At 30.5% G+C, this 22672-nt stretch overlaps 2 protein-coding genes across 6 annotated transcripts; one reads left to right on the top strand and one right to left on the bottom strand.

The window, feature by feature from the left end:
• Positions 1–554: 554 nt before the first annotated feature.
• Positions 555–19931, bottom strand: LOC103574795 (proto-oncogene tyrosine-protein kinase ROS). 5 transcript variants are annotated; one of them, XM_008554321.2, is made up of 13 exons: positions 19441–19931; positions 15127–15183; positions 11631–11690; positions 11417–11507; positions 9642–9874; positions 9219–9458; positions 8577–8724; positions 3575–8488; positions 3276–3499; positions 2715–3188; positions 2241–2604; positions 1943–1993; positions 555–1564 (listed from the first exon to the last, which is right to left on the bottom strand). In XM_008554321.2, exons 1-13 carry the CDS (start codon positions 19597–19599, stop codon positions 555–557), a joined length of 8025 nt encoding a protein of 2674 aa, XP_008552543.1. In that variant the 5' UTR covers positions 19600–19931. The 5 variants fall into 5 exon arrangements, with proteins under 5 accessions (XP_008552543.1, XP_008552558.1, XP_008552568.1 ...); XM_008554336.2 differs by having other exon boundaries at positions 9342–9458; XM_008554346.2 differs by having other exon boundaries at positions 9348–9458.
• On the top strand, positions 10239–11393 carry LOC106693978 (cAMP-dependent protein kinase catalytic subunit 1-like). The gene has a single exon (XM_014443672.1). It carries the CDS (start codon positions 10239–10241, stop codon positions 11391–11393), a length of 1155 nt encoding a protein of 384 aa, XP_014299158.1.
• Positions 19932–22672: the final 2741 nt, after the last annotated feature.

Genomic DNA, 22672 nt, shown 5'->3' with positions numbered 1-22672 from the left:
GATAATAATAATTTAAATGGAAAATGATATAAAATACTTGATATAAAAATATTAATATAAAATAATTTTATAGCCTATATTACACTTATTAATTAATAATAAAATGATTAATTAATAAAATTATGACTTTGAAACATTACGAGTAATTTATACAACTTAATTAACTTTTGTTTTTCTTTTACATATAAAACTTAACAAATTTATACAATTAAATAAATACTTTTTAATTATTGTTTTTGTAAATAAATTTATAATAATCTGTATTATTTAATATAATAAATATCTAGTGTCCATACAAAATAATTCATTCATTAATTAATAAAACTAATAGTCCATCCACATTTATTATTAAAAATAAAGTGACCCTCGGAAGTTGCTTTAAAACTGTGCATCGATAAAATAAATTTATTTTATATTATTAATAATAATTTATAAAAAGGCACGTATCAGATCCCTGATATTTATAAATATATATATATATATATATATATATATATATATATATATATATATATATATATATATATATATATATTGTTTTATAAAATAAATCATTAATTAACTCTAGTAGAATCAGTATTTACATTTGTATATGTGACAATAGTACTAGTATTGTCATCAATAACTTGCGGTGGTTGTCTTAATAAATTTAACAAAACATTATTCATAACAAGAGGTATATTAGCTCTACTACCTTCTAAATTTGCGTGATTTTTATGTACTCGCAGTGTACCATTACCGATAATATTTGTTTCGTTAATAATAATATTATTATTGTCTTTATTCGCGGAGCCAGTCGTCGTCGTTATTGACGTGGAAGATGATGTAGAACTAGGATTACTATCTAATGAATTATTATTATTGTTATTAGTATAATTATAATTATTATTATTATGATTTTTTAATGGAAGATTATGTTGGGATCCAAGTACTGAGGAACTTGGACGAGTTGATGGCAACGAACAGCGTAATGACGTTATTGATGAACCGAGTGAGCTACAATTCCTATCGTCTAAACTTATTTTTGAGCATTCATCATTATTTTTATTACTTAAATTATTAGACAATAGTTTTGATGATGTACGTTCATTTAGGGATGCTCTGAGCCCATTTTTAAATGCATTTATAACTTTAGTATTATTTTTTAATCTTAAATTATCTAGAGTTTTGCTTCTTTCGCTGGTATTCAATGTTCCTATTTGTGATAATATGTTGTCTAGATGTTCGCGGTCTTCTGGTGTTATTTCACTACGTACAAGTAATTCGTTAGCTTTTGTATCCGCGTGCTGTTGCTGGTGTTGTAGAGGCTGGGATTGTTGGACTGCCTGAATACTTTTGCTCTTGTCACTCAAACCAGTCACGATATGTATAGATCTTGGAACTTCGTATTCGTCGGTCGGATTAGACTTGACTATCGACTCGGTGTTGTCTGCTAGGAGTTCGAGGTATTTAGGTAATTCTACGTCAGATAAACGGACTGTTGTTACTGTAGTGCTACCTGAGTCTTGTAGGAATGGTTGCATATCACGACTTCCTTCAGAACTACTCGATTTCCATGAGTTACCTGTAGATCAAATTTTTTTTTTCCTTTGCTTTAGAATTTGATTTACTTTTTTATCAACTAATTAATTATGATTTATATTTTTTTATTATGTTTCAATTAATAACAAATGACAAATGATTTATTATATTCCCAAAAAAAAAAAAAAATTTTTTTTTAAAAGTAATTTCGATATTTGAATTTAAATACACTGTAAAAAATTTTCGGATTAAATTCGGAGTGAATGCGGATTTAAATAAAATCCAGATCACTCTGAATTCACTCCCGATTTTTTTACAGTGTAAAAAATGATTTTTTATCCCCAATGAAATGATATAATTTAAATATTAATGAATTAGTTATTTATACCCAGTACCAAAAAATAAATAAATAAAAACCTACCTGAGTTATGATTTTGATTCTCGTCAGCAAAGTAAGCCATGTTAGAGACGCCTGCAAGCAAGCACGAGCCATGCAATGGCCAATTTGAATCAAAGCACATTTATAATATATAATTTTGTTAATTAAGATGATTAAAAAAAAAAATACACATTTAAATAATATAAATAAATGATTGCGTGATAAAATAATGGAAACACAAATATTTAAAAAAAAGTACCCTCGGTACTTGTTACCATAAAATAACAATAGCATGCATTAATTAAATTAAAGAGTAATTAAATAAAATATAATAACCAACCTCGTCGCGTTAAATAATGACCCGCATGTACGGGTATTAATGCCGCGTCATCGGTATTATTTCTTAACAATATTATTTGTTCGAGACAAGTTTTAAAACTCGGTCTGCTATCCGCGGGACTCCAGCACCGTGATATCAATTGGTGCAATGCCGGCGGACAATTCATTGGCTTCGATAGTCTACCACCGGCACGTACGTGGTGTAATACTTCTATATTTGATCTTGCAGGATACGGTTGTTGTCCTAGGGACGTTATTTCCCACATTAGCACACCGAACGCCCAGACATCACTTTGGGTTGTGAAAACACCGTCTACAAGTGATTCTGGGGACATCCAACGCACTGGTAGTAGTCCTTCTCCTTCCTGTAAATTATTTTCATCAATAAATAACCATCTTTAATGATTTATCGTGTACCTCAAGATCGAAACGTTTTTCGGGTACATGATTTATCAATGAATTTTCAAATATTTACCTTACGATAATAATCATTTTTATAAATATCTCTTGCGAGACCAAAATCTCCTATTTTTACAACCCGGTTTTCACGATTTCGCGCCGAAACGAGACAATTCCGGCAGGCTATGTCACGATGAACGAAATGCAAACTCTCTAAATAATGACAACCCCGTGCAACATCTTCGCACATTGCCAATAAATCTTGCAATCTTAATGCACGATGATCTGTTGGTGGTAGCGGACGACTTGCTCTTAAATAACTCAATAAATCACCAGCTTCCATTAATTCTAACACCAATAATGGTGTGTCTGTATCCAGACAAACTCCTAGTAATCTTAAGACATGCTTATGTTTAAACTGACTCATTAGTTTAGCTTCTTGTAAAAATTCCGTTTTTTCTTGGGCTGTTGCTCCTTTACGGAGAGTTTTTATTGCCACTGGTGTTATTTCTCCAGGAGCTTCTAAGTCTTTTGCGTAGCCTTGGAATACCTTATCGTCAAACATAAATTTTTGTTTATTATTACTATTATTATTATTTTTTTTTGCAACAAGGGATGAGTAAAACAAAATAAATACCTCGCCAAAAGCACCACTACCAAGAAATTTATCTGATTTCAATTGATCGCCTCTTATTTTTGGTAGCATTAAATCATCATGATCATTTTGCGATGATGAAACATAAAGTGCATTTGATTGAACAAAATTACCACGCGGTATTTCACGAAGTGTCGCTAATTCAACGTCTGATACCACCGGTGGTAAAATTGATTTTTTAACTTCTTTGCGTTGTCTATTGTACACTAAAACCAAAAATCATAAATAAATTATTTACACATCAATTAGAGACTCAAAAAAACATACTATCAAATACTTACAGCAAAGAAAGTAGCAGAAACAAAGCAATACTATTGTAATAACGGGAACACTTAATCCTAAAATTAATCCCAAGTGCTGTTGTCCAGCCATAGTAGTGCTGACGGTATCAGTGAGATCAACAATCGCGCTAACTTGACTCCATTCACCAAATCCATAAGCATTTCTCGCTTGCACCCGAAATATGTACTTCTGGTTCATTTCCCCGACTATTATCCAATAATTATCTACACCCGTGTAAAAAATTTTCCATCCTTCGTCGTCTTTATTCCTATTTTCATTAGCATTGTCTTCAGAATCATCATGATTGTCACGTAAATCATCAATAACTTTACCCTCCAATCTGTACATCTCGACTTGGGATCCATGAGCTTCTGCTGCTTTCCAATTCAGTTGATAAACCGAGTTACGTAATTTAGTGACACTAGGACGCCCAGGTGGACTAGGAACATCGCCAAAAGTTTGAAAAGTAAACCGTGCATCTGGTGGCCAAATAAATTCATCATGACAATTTGGGTAGCGCAAAATTAGTCTAAATTTGTACATCGTTCTTGGTAGTAACCCACGTATATAATACTCAATTTTTTTATTATTTTTATTTGTAATAAAGTAATCAGCAACTTGCCATTTTTCTAAACCAACGGCCGTGTATTCCAACGTATAATTAATAGTTACATTAGCCATTGGTTCCCATGTAACATTAAGTGTGTTAACACTTGCAGCAACATTTGTCAAATTGTTTGGCTCTGGGTACATGCTGACAACTTGCCCTTCACTTTCGCCATAAGTGTCATTAGAATCTGCCGGGTAAGCGCGGACGTCAACTAGATAATCCTGCCCAGGAAGCAACGGTTTCAATAGTTCCATAAATCGGCCATCAGCGGATTTTATCAGATTTTTTATCAACTTTTCCCCCTTAGGACGTTCTCCATTAACCAGCCTCAATGTTCGCCAGTGAATTTCATAGCGCACTGACGCAGCATTCAAAATACGCGGTGGCAGCCAGTAAACGGCTGCCAATGTCGGTGTACATGATTCAACTGTTACATTTTGGGGTGCTGACGGAGCACCCGCGGCAGTTCGTAACACAACTGGATTGCCAAATTCATGTTTGGCCATCACCATATCACTGTAGTAATTACTTAATGCCAATTTGAACTGGTACATTGTAAACGGCTGCAAATTCATTATTTCAAACTCTTTTTTGTATGTTTTGAACTCGAGTACGTCATTTGTATCACAATTTGTGGAATCATGACATCGCGATACTTGAATCGTGTACAAAGTCCCCGGTAAATTGTAACGCTCGCATCCTAAATGTGTTTCAGGTATCGGTAATTTTATTGTTATACTATTAGCCTTTTTGATCAATGCTTCAACAGTATATAACATTTGATATGGTATCAAACAGTCGGTATTTGGATATGACTGCAATGATTTACCAATTGCTTTTATATTTCGCACATTATCTAAATAAATTCGCTTGATATCCTGCTCATAGGGATAAATTTTGTTGACGTAATAAATTTCATTGCCGCCCAAATTTAACCAGTAGACATTTATTTTGTCAACAGTCAGTGAAATTGGTGGCAGGCCACGATTGAACCCTGGATTTATGACCAAATTACAGACACAGCCATTGATTCCCGCAATATTTAGATGTCCTTCGAGAGAGGTCCAGTACATTACCGGGTTATCTGGATCAGTATTGTCAATAGTCATCGAAGGTTTTATTAATGGACGATATGGACACGAGCAATCACTGTCATCGTGATTGAAAAATGGTCTTATTGATGTACCATACAAGTCAGACTGCATTATGATACCGTGTTTACCTTCTGCTAATTCAATCCAAAATAAATCACCCGTCAACGGTGATACTTCTAAATTAACAATATTTCTGCTACTTTTTATTATTTTTTCATACAATAACGCACCCGATGACTCCCATGCACTTAAATCTAATTTAATAATACTACTGACACCCGATTTCCGATGCAATTCAGACCAATATAGGTTTCGTGATATCCAATCAACGCACATCGAAGTTGCTGTGTTATTTAGTGACAGTATTTTAGCTGTATTACTTCCATTCAAATTAGCCATTACTATTTCCTGCATTTCATTAATCCAATACAATTTATTGTCAATCGTAACATAACGCATTTCAATGGCAATGTGTCTCGTTAAAATGATCTCAGTCTTTAAATCTAAATCTATTAACTTAAGGGCATCAATTGATGCAACGATTAATTGTGGTACCGGATCTTCGTACTCTGTCGAAATATTTATCATATCAGCAAACGAACCAGCACCAACTTCCGTAAATGCTTGTACTTCAAAGTAATACGTTGTGTTTGATTTAAGTTTATTAACAACATATTCTCGTATATCATGATTTATTTTAATCCCATTAAACACATCAACATTTATGCCATTATCTAGAAACCAACAGTGTAAAGTATATCCTTTTATGATACCATTTGGAAATTCTGGTGAATCCCAACGGAATGTTATTGTTATATCTACATCATTATTGTTATTGTTATTATGGTAATTAATATTATTACTAATTGGTAGTCTATTAAATTCAACAAATCCACGTACATTTGTTGGTTGACTTGGTTCACTTTGTGGTGAACGCAGTACTCGACGTGTATGCAATGCTGCGCCCCAATAAGTAAACGCTTTGATAGTTACTTCTAACATCGAATATGGTAATATTTGTTCAGAATTATAATACATCATTGTTGTACCGGTCGTTATTTCAGGATTAGAATTAGTGTTAATATAATTTGTAAACTTAACTTCATAAAAAACAGTTCCGTAATTAATATTAGTTACGGGATCCCAAGTAACGTTAAAATTACGCCAGGTACCGATAACGCGAATACTATCCGCTGAAACTGGCCGTGGAATTACTGTGATATTATCGGATGTCAATCCCACAGGATATTGATGCAATGCTGGATCCATTATAGCAACCATATGCAGACCGATTAAACTGATTCCGTTTATCATTGCGGTGTTTTGCCCAGTGAGGTCACCAATAACGGCATTGCGGTCATCTTGCAGCCAGAGCAAATGCTCAGAAAAATAACACAGTGGGCCCTGGATATTCGGGTACTGCAAAGATGAAACTTTCTCTGGAACCAAACGTTGGGTCATTGGGACACGTTCTGAAGTGGGCGCACGATAAACAATCGAACCGCTTTCATAACTCCGTACAATCCAGTAGACATAACGATTTTCGGTGTCTATAGTCAGACCCATAACTTGTTTGCCATTGAAAATTTCATCTGAATGATAGTAACGGCGATCGAGTCCATTCAAACGTGCCACTTCAACTGCATGACCCGTTGACCAGTACAGATATGCTTCTTGCGAATCAATTATTAATTCTTTAACTATCGCGAGTATTGACATTGGCTCCTGTTGGGTGCCATTTAAATTCGCGCGTGTTATTATCTGTTGCTTAGGATTTGCCCAGTATAATTTTTTGGCAAACCAATCGACGGCTACTGTACCAACGGAATTAATATTTAATTTTGTTTTTTGATGACTCGTTATGTTGTAACGATACAGCGCGGAATTGTTGCCTACGATATATAGGGTATCTTTGTACCAGCTTACATCGATTATATGATGATAATCATTGTCATTGTCTTTCAACATGTCTTTGTAAATAAGAGTATTTACATTTTCACCGGTAACGTCACTTTTTAGAAGACCTTCATTAGCAGACCATAGTATAGAAGCGTGGGAATTTTCACGCAGCGTTTTGCCGCGAAATTCAGTCGACCAAGGTCCGCGGCCGGCATGAGTATAAGCAGCTGCTTTGATGGTGTATTCTGATTTTTCACGTAAATTGTAAACTGTGTGAGAAGAACCGGCGATTCCAAGTTGGGGCACAATTTGACCAGTCAACTCGTCTTTTATTTCTAATTCATATGACCAATTTTGCCAGGCGCCTTTACCCTGCCCGCCAAGTAAATGAGGCGCTTGCCACGACACTTTAGCTCTTTCTGCTCCCAGAACAGCTTGTACACCTGTTGGAGGGTTAACTGGCACCGGAACAGGTTGACTAGCATCCATAAAAACATTAACACTCACAAAAGAACCGTCGGATCTATCAGGATATGCATTATGAAAATAACGATTCTGTCCGGAATGATAACCTTCTGTCAATACTTCTTCGCCATTAGTCCAGTAAAATAAACCATTCGCCATAGCCAATGAGACAACATTTTTGAATTTTGGCTGCTGAGTATTCGCACGCAAGTTCAGTATTTCACGACCATCCAAAGAGACACTTATTACAGTATTCTGTGTATGGTCTGGTACCAGCAATCTAAAATTAGTATGATCGACTGTAAATGCGCCTAAATGTTTGTCTTCTAGGATCAAATAAGGCTGAACTTCGTGTTTTATTCCGTTACTGATGTCAGCTAGATCTAGCCGAAATAAACCGCCGCGCGTTACCCAGAATAAATAGCCATTGTACGGATCGACTTCAATGTGAGATGGACGTGTCATGAAACCCGCCATTGCAACAGTCAATCCTTTACCATCTAAATTACACCGCGCTATTTGCCACACTGTTGTTGCATGATTGACTTCACCCAGAATGTACAGATGTGAATTCAGCCAATCTACTGACAAACTCAGAGGCTTGAAGTTAGCTTGATCCGGACGCAAGACAACTATTGGCTCGGTTTCTTTCAATATTGTCGTGCGATATATATAACCCATGGAATCTGATACAAATAATTGTGCTGATGACACGTGGATTGCTACCCCACGGATACGGCTGTTTGCACGATATATAATACTTGGTTCGTCTAACATATCTGCCCCTTGTTTCATAACTACATGCTCGCCGCCTAATATTAGAATTGGTTGTTGCGTATCTTTTACTAAAAAAAGATAAATACTTAATCAGTCAATTGATTGATTGAATCAATGATTTTATTTTATTGGGAGGAAATTTATAAAAATATATACCAGCGGGCTCCGAAGGTGTCGTTATATAAATAACTGTCGGTGGTCCATCCCCGATGGCGTTTCTCATCGATACACTTACAGAGTAATTTTGATTTGGTTTCAAATTTTGAAACATATAGTGATCTGTATTTTCGGACGCTGGTATGTCCTAAAGTTATTTCAACAGAAAAATTTAATTTGATGGTTTGTTTTAAAAAAAATTATTTTTTTGGTGGAATTTTAATTCAAAAAGATGCATCCCCTGTTAGATTTAAAAGAGGACGCCATGCCAGAAAAACTACTGTCTGGTTCAAGCCAATCTTAAGGTATTAATGCTTCTTAATAAATAAATCATTTTTTTTTTTTTTTTTTTTTTTTTTTTTTTTTTTTTATTAAAACACTTATTTTATTAATAAATTAATCGTGCAGCGAAGCGAGTGCAGTTGGGGCTCAATAGCAAAGCGTGTAAAAATAAAAAAAAAGCAGATTGCCGAACCAGCATTAACTACTAATCGTAAGTGAAATAAGAGACGAAAATATATAAAAATGTTTTTATAAAAAAGATTGAGCAGAAAGATTGTGCAACTAAAAAGTTCTAAATGTGCAAAGTAAAAAATAAAAATAAAAATTGAATATTGCGTTGAATTCTGGCGTGGCGTATACCTTATTAAGCAAGAAGTCTCCTCCTTGCAATTGCAAAACATAGGACAATAATGGACCATTGGGAAAAGGTCCTGGTTCCCAAGATACAGAGACCCGGTAACTATCGACGGCTGCTGCTCTTACAATTACCGGTGCTGATGTAGGACGACCCGCAGCTAATGTCAATATAACTACACTCGGGGCTGACACTATTGGCTCGGGATTGTGTTGTGATGACTTCAACAGTAAGGCCACCCGAAACTAAACAGATTTTTTTACACTAAAGTATAATTTTTTTCTGTGGCCTCTAATCTAATTTTTAGTAAACTACCGCCTAATTAAAATCTACTTTTTTTTTAAATATCATAATTAAATACACACTAAAAATTTTTTAATGTTATTTTATTTTTAAAAATTTAATAGTAAAATAAAAACTAAATTTACCCTGTATTTAGTGTATGGTTGAAGATTTTCCACAAGTATCTGATCATCTTCGCCCCATGATTGATTACGACAGTACTGCCAAGTTTCCGCCAACTCTTCATACCTCCATTGCACTAAATAAGAAATTCCTGCGGCTCGTCTTTTAATATCAACTCCTTTCCACTCTAGTCTCAAAGACGTTGCTGTCAACGAGTCCGCGACGAGAGCCGGCGCAGGTGGTACACCGATTTCCGCTAATAAACAAAACAGCATTTAAAATAAAATTAATATTATTCAATGACATAGAAAATTTGGACATTTAACAAAGGTTTTATATTTCGCACTCAGATCATTTTAAGGAAACGTTTAATCAGGTTAATTTTAACAAGATAAATTACTTCACCTTCTGTAAATTAAATAATATTCCTCAAGAACTTTAGTTTTAAAATATAAACTATCTGACACTTGGTCGTAGTGACAATAGACTATCAAAAATAATTTTATCGGTTACAGGATCAGTCTCTTTTGTCTCAATAACATACATAACGTTGTTTAATGTTTATAAATTATACTTAAATAAAATAATCGTTATATAAGAATTGAATAATTATTTTTATAATGCGATCAAGTTCATATGGAACTGGAAGCGGATCTAAATCATCTAAATCATTTAAATCTAAAACTTCAACTCAAGACGAAAATACAATCAGTACTAATATTAATAATAATAACGAACGATTGATTAAAAGTTTCAAGGACTATCAGTTGATATTGGATTCGCTGAGAGATGATTTCAATAAAAAGTGGAAAGTAACAAAAGTTAAACAAGATGCGACGTTAAATGACTTTGATGTTTTGCGAACGTTGGGTATGGGTGCATTTGGAAGAGTTAAATTAATAAAAAATAAACAAACTTCGGTGTACTATGCCATGAAAATACTTGATAAACGTAAAATTGTTAAGACTAAACAAGTTGAACACACGCGTAATGAAAAAAGGGTATTGCAGTCAATAAATTATCCTTTTGTCGTGACATTAAAATATTTTTTTAAAGATAATTCATATTTATACATGGTACTGCCGTTTATTAACGGCGGAGAATTATTTTCTTATTTACGACGCAAAGGTAAATTTACTGAAAAATTATCAAAATTTTATGCTGCACAAGTTTTATTGACATTGGAATATTTACATTACTGCGGATTAGTTTATCGTGATTTGAAACCTGAAAATATATTGATAAGTTCCGATGGTTATTTGAAAATAACAGACTTTGGTTTTTGTAAACTCATTCAAGCAAGGACATGGACGCTGTGTGGCACACCGGAATATATTGCGCCGGAAATAATACTGTCAAAAGGATACGGTAAATCTGTCGATTGGTGGAGCTTCGGAGTATTAATTTATGAAATGACTGCTGGTTACGCGCCATTTTATTCAAAAGACCCAATGAAAATTTATGAAAAAATAGTAAGCGGAAAATTTAAATTTCCCGCCCACTTCAGCGATGATTTGAAAGATATTATTAATAATTTACTGCAAGTTGACTTGACTAGAAGGTACGGGAACCTAAAAGACGGCGTATTGGATATTAAAAATCATGTGTGGTTTCGTGCTACTGACTGGGATAACATTTATAATAAAAAATTAAAAGCTTCTTATATTCCGGTTTGTAAGAATGAAGGTGACGCTAGTAATTTTGATTTTTACAACGAAAATTCAATGGTCATTGAATCTAAAGATTTGTTTGCCAAAGAATTCGCTGATTTTTAAAAAGTTATTATTTTGTTAATTACCTTTAAGTTGTTGAAAGTAACGGTTCAACGCGTCGTGACATCCTAGTACACAGTACAATTCTTTAGGCGGTAATAGCTCTTGTGTACCGTTCTGTTAATAAAAGAAAATATATTGTTTTTAATTAAAATAATAATGTACAATAAATTATTATAATAAATATAGAAATTAAATAAATTATTTTTATTTTAATTATTAAAATAAAGCTGGACGTACACATGTTGATTGACAGCTTGTTTCGAGGGCTTGTTCCCATGCTGCGCATCCTTTCTCACACTGGAATAGATAAAAAAAAAAATTAGTTGACATTAGAAGTTCAATGTCAAGTGGATAGAATGATATTAAATATGAATATATATCTATTTATTTAGTCAATAATTTTTGGTAGCTATCGCATTGGGTCTTGACATATTTTTCGGTGGCTTTTTTTTTTATTTGAATCTTATCTAGTATGTACATTAATCAGAAAAATTATTAGTATTTGAATCTTCGAAAATTTAGTATTTCTTTGTTTACCCCCCCCCCCCTCCCCATATTTTTTTTAATTAAGCTGATGATTTAAAAAAATATATATCATTTTTTATAAAAATCAATAGAGGGCGCGAATTTTTTTTAAATTTCTAAATAAATTTTTCGGTAAAAATTGATATTATATTTTAAATTTAAAAAAATAATCAAATACTTATAAAGACACTAAAAGTGATAATAGTAATTTAGAGAAATTCGTTTAAAGAAGAGACTGTCCCTAGATAATAATTAGTCTTGACTTGACGGTTCTTTTTAAAATGTCTTTTATCCCTAGCCGTTAAATGATGAATGACATCACTTAGCTACTTATTACTTTTAAGCTTCCTTATATATCCACAATAATTAATAAATTATTTATACTTAAATAATTTATTATCGACAAATAAATATCGGGTATTATTTATTTAATCACTAACTACTTAATTAATTTTTTAATTTTAAAATAAATTAATTGATATATTTTTTTATATCTTCATTTAAATAAATCATCGGTCATTGTAGCGTGAATAAATGCTACTAAAACAAGCAAAGATTCAACTTGATGTGATATATGACGCAAGCACCAAACTCGCAAGTTATGTGCCAGAATAGAGTAGAGTGAACACTCATTAACTTGAATGCTAGCGCGAGACAATAAGGAATTCTAGACAAATTATACACGTGGGAGTTTTAATTTTATATACATTTTAAAAAATATTTTTAAATTCAAAGGCTCAATCAATTGCTCAATATTTTAAGGACAAAAATATTACGGTATATATGTTATTTAAAATATACAATAGAAGAGAAAAAAATGAATTTAAAAATACCGTGAAACAATAACCAGTAAAATATAAAGCAATAAGTATTGTAAGAACAATAATGACCGGATCGTGACATAATTCATTCGAGTTAGTCGCAAATGAAAGTATAATTTTATTTTTTTTTATTAATATGCTCAGTTGGTTCTGCAACCAGCAACCCAACCAAGCCAACTACATCATGTATTATCGTGTATATATGGCACGTGCCTTTACATTAGTATATGACGCCTACGTTCATCATACAATCCAAGAACATCATCATACATATGTCGACATACTCCTTACGGCAATACAAATCCACGTCCATGCATTACATATGTATATAAATATATATACATGCTTGCCATCAAGACATGGATTTGCGAATTGCAATTTAACGCATCGACGTAGAAAAGAAAAGGAAGTTGGTGATTATCTATATTTAAAGGGAATTGACAGAAAGAAGGAAACGAAAAAAATAATTTAACGCGACATTTATTGCATTAATTTATAAGAACATTGTTTTAAAAATTTTAAAAAAATCATTGATTTTGAACTTTTCAGTGCGATTAGTATTTTTTTTTAATTATGAGGCATAAAGAAAATTAGTTAGATGTTATGGACAAGTTCCTAATTTTATTATTGAACGATTTCTTTAATTTTGTTTTTATTTAAATCGATAAATTTATCGTGGCGCCATATAAATACATTTATTTTAATAGATTAAATAAATAATAGGATTTGAAGATCAATTGAAATATTACCATTATTTGATTAAGGGAATAATTTTAATATTATGACGTCTATATTATTATTATTATTATTATTATTATTATTATTATTATTATTATTATTATTATTAATATTATGAATGTATTATCACTCTCTATTTTCGAAGCTCGTTGCTCTTGGAGGCTATCAGTTAGGTCACATTACAAAAGTGACTCTTATTGCTTGACAAGAACATCTCACTATTTAAAAAAAAAAAAAAAAAAAAAAAAAAAAAATCTCCAAAAGATAAATTTTTCAATAATTTATTATTTCGATTCTATATCTCCCACTATTTTGTCACGTGGGATCGATATTGTATAATAAAGTGCTTAAGATATTAACGAATAAATAAACAAGAAAACGTACGTTACTCAAATTATCAGCTCATTAGATATGATAAAGTATGTTTATGTTTTATTAAAACTCTTTGGTGCGAATTTTTGGCAAAAAAATAAATCACTTGATATTCTAGTGGGCATTAGTTTTAAAATAAAAAATAAAATTATAAAACTGAGTAAAATAGACTCTACAGAGCAGTGCCCGTTAATTTCTCGTTTCCTCATTAAATCCTCCACGCGTACCCTGTCCAAACCCTCACCCACAACTAAAAAGTCTCTTCCCGCCATAAATATAAATTAATATATTTATCTGAATAAATTTATAATTTTTTAAATAAAATTAACAATCTTATAATTTAATTACCAATTAATAATTATTATCAGTATTCTATTTTTAACTCCAAAATATAAATTACATTTAAATTTAATTTTTGCTCCAAAAAAAAAAAAATAATTAAAACCGTAATTCATTCTATAAAAAAAGTTATAAATTAGAGCCTCAATATTTTTAGCAAAAAAAAAAAGTAAAACGGAAGTTTTAATACACATTACAATTAATAAATTTGTGTGTATGCATAATTATTACAACTACTGTAACATAAATATAACAATAAATACAATATTATTTTTTAGTCTTATACTTCCGTAGTAGCAGAATCCGGGGTCGCACGTCAATTTGATGACATCCGTTAAAAAACGACACTTGTACGCGATCCAATTTAAAGTCACGAAGCCCTACATGCCGCCGGCTATTCTTTTATTCCTATACTACTTGTTCAAGTGCATTAAATAAATATATACATATATATTTATACATCTATGCTTTAATGTACTTACATATATACATATATATCTATATAAATATATGAACTCTATATATGTGAGAACAGAGTAAAGTACTAAAGTTTGTTTTTATTTGCGGTACCGGTACAATGTACGGTTGTAGGTCTTTCTCCCTCTCAACATTTAAACGTAACACTAGCACCCCGTGAAATTGTTATGGACCAACCACAAGCAGACAAGACCGGAAACTCAGTCATTAGCACCGAGGGACCGTCCGGATTATTCTTTTATTCCCTTGCTCGTTACTGCCCATCCACCAATGTCCAATGCGCCCAATCATGTTCCTTCAATCAACTTCCGAGACAATACAATTTTTTTAAATATATATATTTAAATCTAACTGCATATTTATTATATCAATAATATGATACTACCGGTACCACGTGCTTGGATTCATTGTTTTTTTTTTAACATACGTATTAATTATTTAAAAAATTTTTTTTAATTTACCTGATCTATTTTACATCTTACACCGCATCCGACTTCTGATGTGTCATCTGTACGATTCTGTAACAGAAATATTATTAATAATTTACAAAAAAATTCAGTTCAAACTCTTATAAATTCAAAATTTGAATTTTTCGATAATTATCAAATCTGTCGAGTGAAATCAGCTTTCGCAAAAGAAACAAGTCAAAAATTTTTTATAAGTCAAAGAAGGGAGGAACCTCCCGTGTATATTTACCAAAAGAATTATTTGAATTTGAAGTAAAATTAAAATAATTATTATTTCCCAGTGATTAATATTCATTTGTGAATAAACAAATATGCTAATACAGTACAATTTGAAACAACTAATATTATATAGAGCCCACTAAAATTCCCATGAGTCTAAAAAATACACAACACGGTTCGTTTCACACCCCCGGAAATAATGTTCACCGACTCGTGGATTAAACTTAGCTTTTCGTACGTAAACTAAAAAAATTAAGTGTTTATAGTCGGATATCCACCTGTGTCCCGGAAGTAACTAACAATATCTAACTTCAGAAATCACCAGTAAATGAAATCCCCAAGTATTCATCAAGATGATAAAGTAAAGCTTATAAAAAAAAAATTTTTATGTAAAAAAATTTTTCCCCTCCGTAATTTTACATTCACTGATTTATAATAATGATCTTGCAGCCTTTCGCGATAATGTATACAAAGGGTGACAATTTAACCGGATGAAACAATTTAAAAAGTTTTAACGGCAAGCATTTTAATTTATAAATTTTTGTTACGGCCTCGCTTACGGCTTCGCGATAGATATTTTTTTTTCTCATCTTTTAAATCTTCAAGATTTCCTGTCTTTTTTTTTTATATCACTAAAAACTTATTAGGCTTTCTGCAGCTTGTTCACTAAAATTCTAGGGTAAATAATAATAATAATAATAATAATAATAATAACAGTTTAAAAAAATAACGGAAGAAATCCAGTGACAGCTAATGAGCTAAGTGAGTATACCTGTTCGAGTTAGTGTACGTCCGTATATTTTTTAACTACCAACGTCTTCGTTACGCTTGAAAACACCCGCCAACTGTTGCACCTTTTTACTCAAAGTCCGTATATATATATATATATATATATATATATATACATAATATAACTACCTCAAGGTTCCTTCTATTCGTATCGAGACTCCCACAAATAAAACACGAAGCCTAATATCTCAATCTGAATCCTTAACAATTTTTTTATTAGAAATTTACAAGTCAACAGTAAATTTAAAAAAAAATCTCAAGTATCCAATTATTATATATCCAAGTTTTAATGTCACCACAAATATTACAATTGACTTTTTACGGAGATGAGTTTGTAAATAAAAGTCGCACGATATTGAGTGTCAGGATAAAATTTAACAGCAATGTAATATAATATAACATATATATTGTCAGCCATACTTGCGGTAAGAGTTTTATTTCATCATACCACCATAAAAAGGGTCATCTTTTAATTGTTAAAATAATTATCATCTGAAAATTTATTTTTTATGACTTTGTAAACGTCTTAATTTTATCAATTTACTAAAATATAAGTTAGGATGATGACCTTTGAATAACAGGAACGAATCCCACGGATTTTAGATTCCTAAATTGGTTAAATTTGAAGACAGATAGGGGACCGAGTAGTTTTATGAGGTATTGTTGGTTTCTATGTCTACCATACAATATGTCAGAGCTGGACAACAAGCCAGACACCCGTATAACAACAGATCCATCTCATAATTCGGGTAATGGATAATAAATAACTTATGACGGTAATTGTTACATATTGAATTATTTACAGTTCCGGTTTTGTAAATTGACTTTTTTATTGACTACCGCGCACTCTATATTTTTGATTGATCCCAATAGTCGGATGTATAGTAAAGTTATTGATGTGTTACGTTTATATAGACAATTACTTTTTGATTTTATATAAATATCTGTGCACGGAATCCTTATATAGTTCCATTTTAGTGCGTCATGGTTGACCCTACATGTTACATTGGTGAGAGGATGTGACAGGCAGGAAGTTGATTGTCGACCAAACATCTATAGTATTGCATATTGCCATACATTTGTTTACTCTTCATATTGTTTATATATTTTTTTATAGGTCAAATTATAAAAAGTATGCAGACAGGGAAAAAAATATTTTTCTACTTTCCGATCGCATAAAAAATAGATTTTTGTGACAATTTGTCAACATCATTAATGAAAAAAGGAAAAAAGTTTTTAAATTCAAAACTTGTTTACCCGAATCAAATTTTTTTCATTTCCTTATAAAATTTTTCTTATCGATATAACATTAAATTATTATAGAATTTTTTTTATTAATTAATTAGTGAATAAAATAAATTATTTATTTAAATGAAACATAAAATTTGTTATCAATAATTTTTGATAAAAATAATTAAATTTATACATCGTTAATATTTAGTATTTACATAGATAAAAATATAAAAAATTAGTTCATTACAAACAAACATGAATAGATAAAACTAAATCATCCATAACGACTTAAAAACATTGATCGTTTATATATTACATAATTATCAGGTCAATATAAATATACTATACTACTTAAATCTAGTAAATATTTTTATTTATTTACATTAACCCTTTACAAGTCTATCTAACTGGCGCCACTGTAAATAGAACTATAAAACAATTCAAACATATATTACTTCCGTGTGAATATTTATTTCTCTACTCTCCACCCCGTTTAGTTACGTTATATATTTATTATTTTGTCGTTCTAAAATCCCATGTTTATAAACTCGATGAGTTACACATACATATAAGCTATCAGACTAAATTAATGACAAGACTCTTTTAATCTAAAAATAACGAGATCCACTACAAAAGACCAAACTTAATTAAATTCTCTATTATACAAAGTAAAAATTTTTTTTCCTTTTATTTTTAAATTCCAAGCAATTTATTTAAAAGCGGATTGTCTAAAAGATATCACACGTTCAAAACTATTGAGAAAAAAAACAATTTTGATAAAATTTTTTCGAACAATAGATCGATATTAATTATTGAATAATAAACTTCATATTTAAGATAGAGTCATTCTCTGGATAGGAAAAATTTGAACTTATGTACATTATTACAAAAAACAAGAAGATCAAGTCAAGGTATTTTGTAGCAAACTTGGGTTTCCGATTATCAAAATGATTTTTATTGAAATCTTTAAATTTTTGCACCGAAAATATATTAGGTGGATAATTTTTAATAGCCCAGTTCCTTGTTACACGAATATACAATGATTCTAAAAGTTTTTTTCCTCTCAGTGTATTTCCAAGAGTATTCAAAGCGAAGTTATGTAAACTATTTCAATCTGACATTGTATCTGATGGATATTGTATGTATGAATATATATATATAGATGCATTACAACTATTATAAACGTAAACTGATCACATGTAGATGATAAAGCTATTTTTTATATATTTTATTTGCAATAAAAAAAAATGTAAAGTAATTTATTCATAACGTGGTAAAAATGGGCGTTAAGTTAATAAGAAAATTTGAGCACAAGTAGGACATAAATATCCTTTTAAATGTAAATGTTTGAGCCTTGATGTCTAACGGGTTAAATAATAACACAAGAGTGAAAAAGAGTGCATATATATATATATATATATGTATTCATATATGTGTATATGAGTACGTGGTTTAATATTTTGTTAGCTCGTTGGTCTGCTTATGGTTATAGTGATGATGCGCTGTCGTGTAGTTAAGTTAATTAATGGACAGTACAGTCTGGCTGGAGACTTTAAATTGATACGTCCTTCATCTCAACTTTTATTTTTTACTATTATATTTTTTACCAACTGATATTTTTTAAAATTCAATAATTTACGTTTGCTTACTGGTCAGTAAACTGATTGATCAAAAATTTAAAAAAAAGTAAAATAAAACTATGAGCAGTCACTCAGATGAATAAAGCGCGAATGGAATTAATTTAAATTGGAGTGTAAATTTATCTTACATTTTTTTTTTTTGAATTATTTTTTTTTTTTGCCGTAACTCATTGTTATTATAATTATAATACTTGGAAGGCAAACGTTTTTACAGTGATTAAAATTAATAAACAACATAATTTCTTGTCAGTTTATAAAACGTATCATTATAAGTAATGAACTTTACACTCGACTTGAAATATTATTATAAATTAATACGTCGTTATTTTAAAAATAAATTTCATTTAATTAAAATTAAAATTTAAATAATTATTAATTATAGAAAACAAAAATTTAAAAATAAATAAATAAACAAAATGTCACTTGCCTGATTGAAATCTAGGTCGGGGCATCTCGATGCACATTCTTGTTGTAAATTATCACCCGTAAATTGATGTTCCTCAAAATCGTCTGGTAATAATGCTTTTGTTATATTTACCGCCAATACTAGGACCACTAACAAGCATATTCGTTTAATCAACAACATAATATCGTAATATTAAATTGCGATTTATTTTAAAACCGCTTATTCATTAATTGTTCAAAACAATTTTTTTTAAATTAACATTTAATTATTACTATTATTAATAATCGTAATTAATTTTTAATCCCACCGTCCGCCTATCTACCCACTTATTTATTTTTTTAACTACCATGTTAATCACATATTTAACAATTATTTTAATTGTTTTATTTAATATCACATTTTATTTATTTGTTATTTATTTAACACTTCAATAAAATAACATGACAATTTTTTAAATTTAAATAATAAATAAAAATATATATGTATTTTTAAAAGTCTAGTGTAGGTGGTTGTTTAAAGCTGGCGAGCATAAGAGCAACTGACTATGAGTGGCCACAAGACACTCGACTGACTCCCACCACATATACCCTTATCTCTTTCATTTCATACGTGATGTGAGCAGTTTCAAGCCCTTTTTTACTTAATGTATAATCAAATACATACCGCAACCATGGGTTTGTAGTCCAGGAAATTTTGGGGTGTACAAACAGTAGATGCGCTTCTTAATAATTGTTTAATTATTATCTTAATATAATTTTTAGATGTTTTATTTGTATGACAGGTAAATTTATTTAAAACTCAAAAGTATACTCGGGTAAAAATCGTTCACCGAAATTACGTCGGAATAGAATTTTATTCAAAGAGCCCGGAATTTCGCTAAAGTCGTAGAATTTTATTGGAAAAATCCGAAAGTTGGCCAATAAAGTGAATCGGCCATTTTTCGGCCCATCAAGTTCTCAGCCATGTGTTCACTACCTGGGGCTTTTTTCGGCTGAGAAAAATTTCATTACTACTTTGGCTAGAAATTTCAAATATTTATTTTTACCCGGGTAAAAATAAATATTTGAATAATGTAATTACTGAAATTGGAATCGCGGATTAGATAGTCTGATAAAATTTGAACTAGGGAATGTATGGTCGTAGGCCAGTTTAATAATGTTGACGTTACTTACATTAGCGGTTTATGAACGAGTAGATGCTTCGTTCATGACTCTTCAGTGGCAGTGCACTGGTCAATTGACAGATTGACCTGTTCTTACTATCCTCGTAAACCTTTCATTCATCTATACGCACGTGCTACTCTCGTTTTTTTATACATCTCTTTTTTTTAAATACATTTATTTCTTTTAATAGCTCTGGTCGTTGGCCTATTGTCTTTACTAACTGCGGTAATTATTTATTATTTTATTTCTTTGGATTTTTTTTAACAGTCAGTCCACTTTGTCGGTTTTAAAAGAAGCTGAGGTTTGACAATATTTTTTTTTTTTAATGAAAAGTAAGTCATTTCGGTGAATGATATATAAAAAAATGCTAAGTGACATTCTATCCATTTTGATCTGTAAAAGTTTGGTTTGAATTAAAAAAGATTTTGAGTTTTTTGAATAGTTTATATTTTTCTCTGATGATTAATGAAGATTTTATTCCGTAGTAAATTGTTATAGTTCATTAATTATTTATATATAAATAATTATTTGATTATTATTATAAATAAATAAAAAAATAAATGAATATAATTTATGTTAAATGTTAAGATAAAATATTTAAAAGATTTAAAATATTTAAATTCAAATCCCATTGTATTGTACACGAATGGCTGTCGATTACTTATCTCCGATAACCCGAAAGGTTTCGTCGTTTCAAAATAGTACGACAAGACTAGTTCGTTTCTCTTTTTACATGTCCTAGTATATATATTTCTACCAGAGTCGTATTTTGTAGTACGTCTATTTTAAATCTGTAATTTAAAATTAGAAAAACGTTTAAAAGTAAATTTTCGTAACGAAGAAAATTTGATTATTTTTTTTAGAAGTAATGAAAAATTTCCGACGTGCTTCCAATAGGATATTTTACACAGCGGATGGGCGTCAACCAGGTATCCGTTTGTTTAAAATAACTACATTGCACACAATACACACGAGGGATTTTAAATTTTTAAATATAATGTAAACTTTTAAATTTACAGAGCGCTTTGAATCTGTAATATTTTTTTACTTTGCCTAAACATACATTCGCTTTTCTTTGACTTTGAGTTTTACTCTTTCACTATTTACTATCTATTAAAATTTTTATTTTTTAAAAATAAATATATATTCATAATCACGTAAAATTCGATTTTTATTTTTAAATTTAAGTTGTTTTCGAATAAATTTAAAATTCAAAATAAAAAATAATATTTCTTTTTTTATTTGTTGAAAATAAATAAAATAATTTATTTTTATTCTTAATTTAAAGTCTAAGTCTAGTCATTGATAAATAACTTATGATTAGAAATTTTTTCCTCATCTATCGTATCAAAAAAATTAATATAGAAAAATAATTTTCTATCATTAAAAATAACAAAAACCGTCCCCTCAAGTTGTTTCTATATAAATAACATTGACATTAATCATTTCATATCAGAATGAATTTTTACCACTAACAAATATCCCATAAATTATAAGTATCAATTTAAAGTATTTCAACACAATTATCAATATATATATAAATTGAAATAAATATCTATAATAATTATCTATAAATAAATCCTGCTGTCAAAAATAATAACAATAATAATAATAATTATAATATTTGCCAATTAGTAACAAGTAAAATTAAGAACAAAAATTTACGAAATGATAGTTTAATCGAGATTTAAAATCCTAACTTGAATGGCCGTTGCAGGTTACCTAGAACTTCCTGCGGAAATGGCCAATATACTCCTCCGACCTCTAACTCATACACCAGTTACATTTACTCCTTACTCACTCCCTCTCTTCTTCACTCCTTGTCACTCTCTCCGTCTGTTTAGTCGTTTTATATACACCCCGGACCTATATAATATATGATCGCCCTAACAACTTCGGCCCGCTCTCGTTGTACTAATCAACTTGATGATCTATGCGCCTACAACAAAACGTTACATCCTTAATTTTACCTATGCAACTAGTTCCACTAACAATATTCCCCAACATCGACGAATCTCACTAAAAAATATCAATAAAATGCTCATTAAAAATTATCTATTTCAAAAACATACCACTCAGCAAAATCTCAG

Source organism: Microplitis demolitor, chromosome 7, assembly GCF_026212275.2.
Source record: "Microplitis demolitor isolate Queensland-Clemson2020A chromosome 7, iyMicDemo2.1a, whole genome shotgun sequence".
Taxonomy (NCBI): domain Eukaryota; kingdom Metazoa; phylum Arthropoda; class Insecta; order Hymenoptera; family Braconidae; genus Microplitis; species Microplitis demolitor.
The sequence above is the reverse complement of the archived record's forward strand: the minus strand, read 5'-3'. Positions and strand labels throughout refer to the sequence as shown.

Coding starts and splice junctions, on each gene's coding strand:
- LOC106693978 (XM_014443672.1), top strand. CDS start 10,239: ATGCGATCAAGTTCATATGGAACTGGAAGCGGATCTAAATCATCTAAA.
- LOC103574795 (XM_008554321.2), bottom strand. CDS start 19,599: ATGTTGTTGATTAAACGAATATGCTTGTTAGTGGTCCTAGTATTGGCG. Junction 8,725..9,218: donor GAGACTTCTTGCTTAATAAG/GTATACGCCACG, acceptor AAATAACTTTAG/GACATACCAGCGTCCGAAAA. Junction 8,489..8,576: donor GACACCTTCGGAGCCCGCTG/GTATATATTTTT, acceptor ATCTTTTTTTAG/TAAAAGATACGCAACAACCA.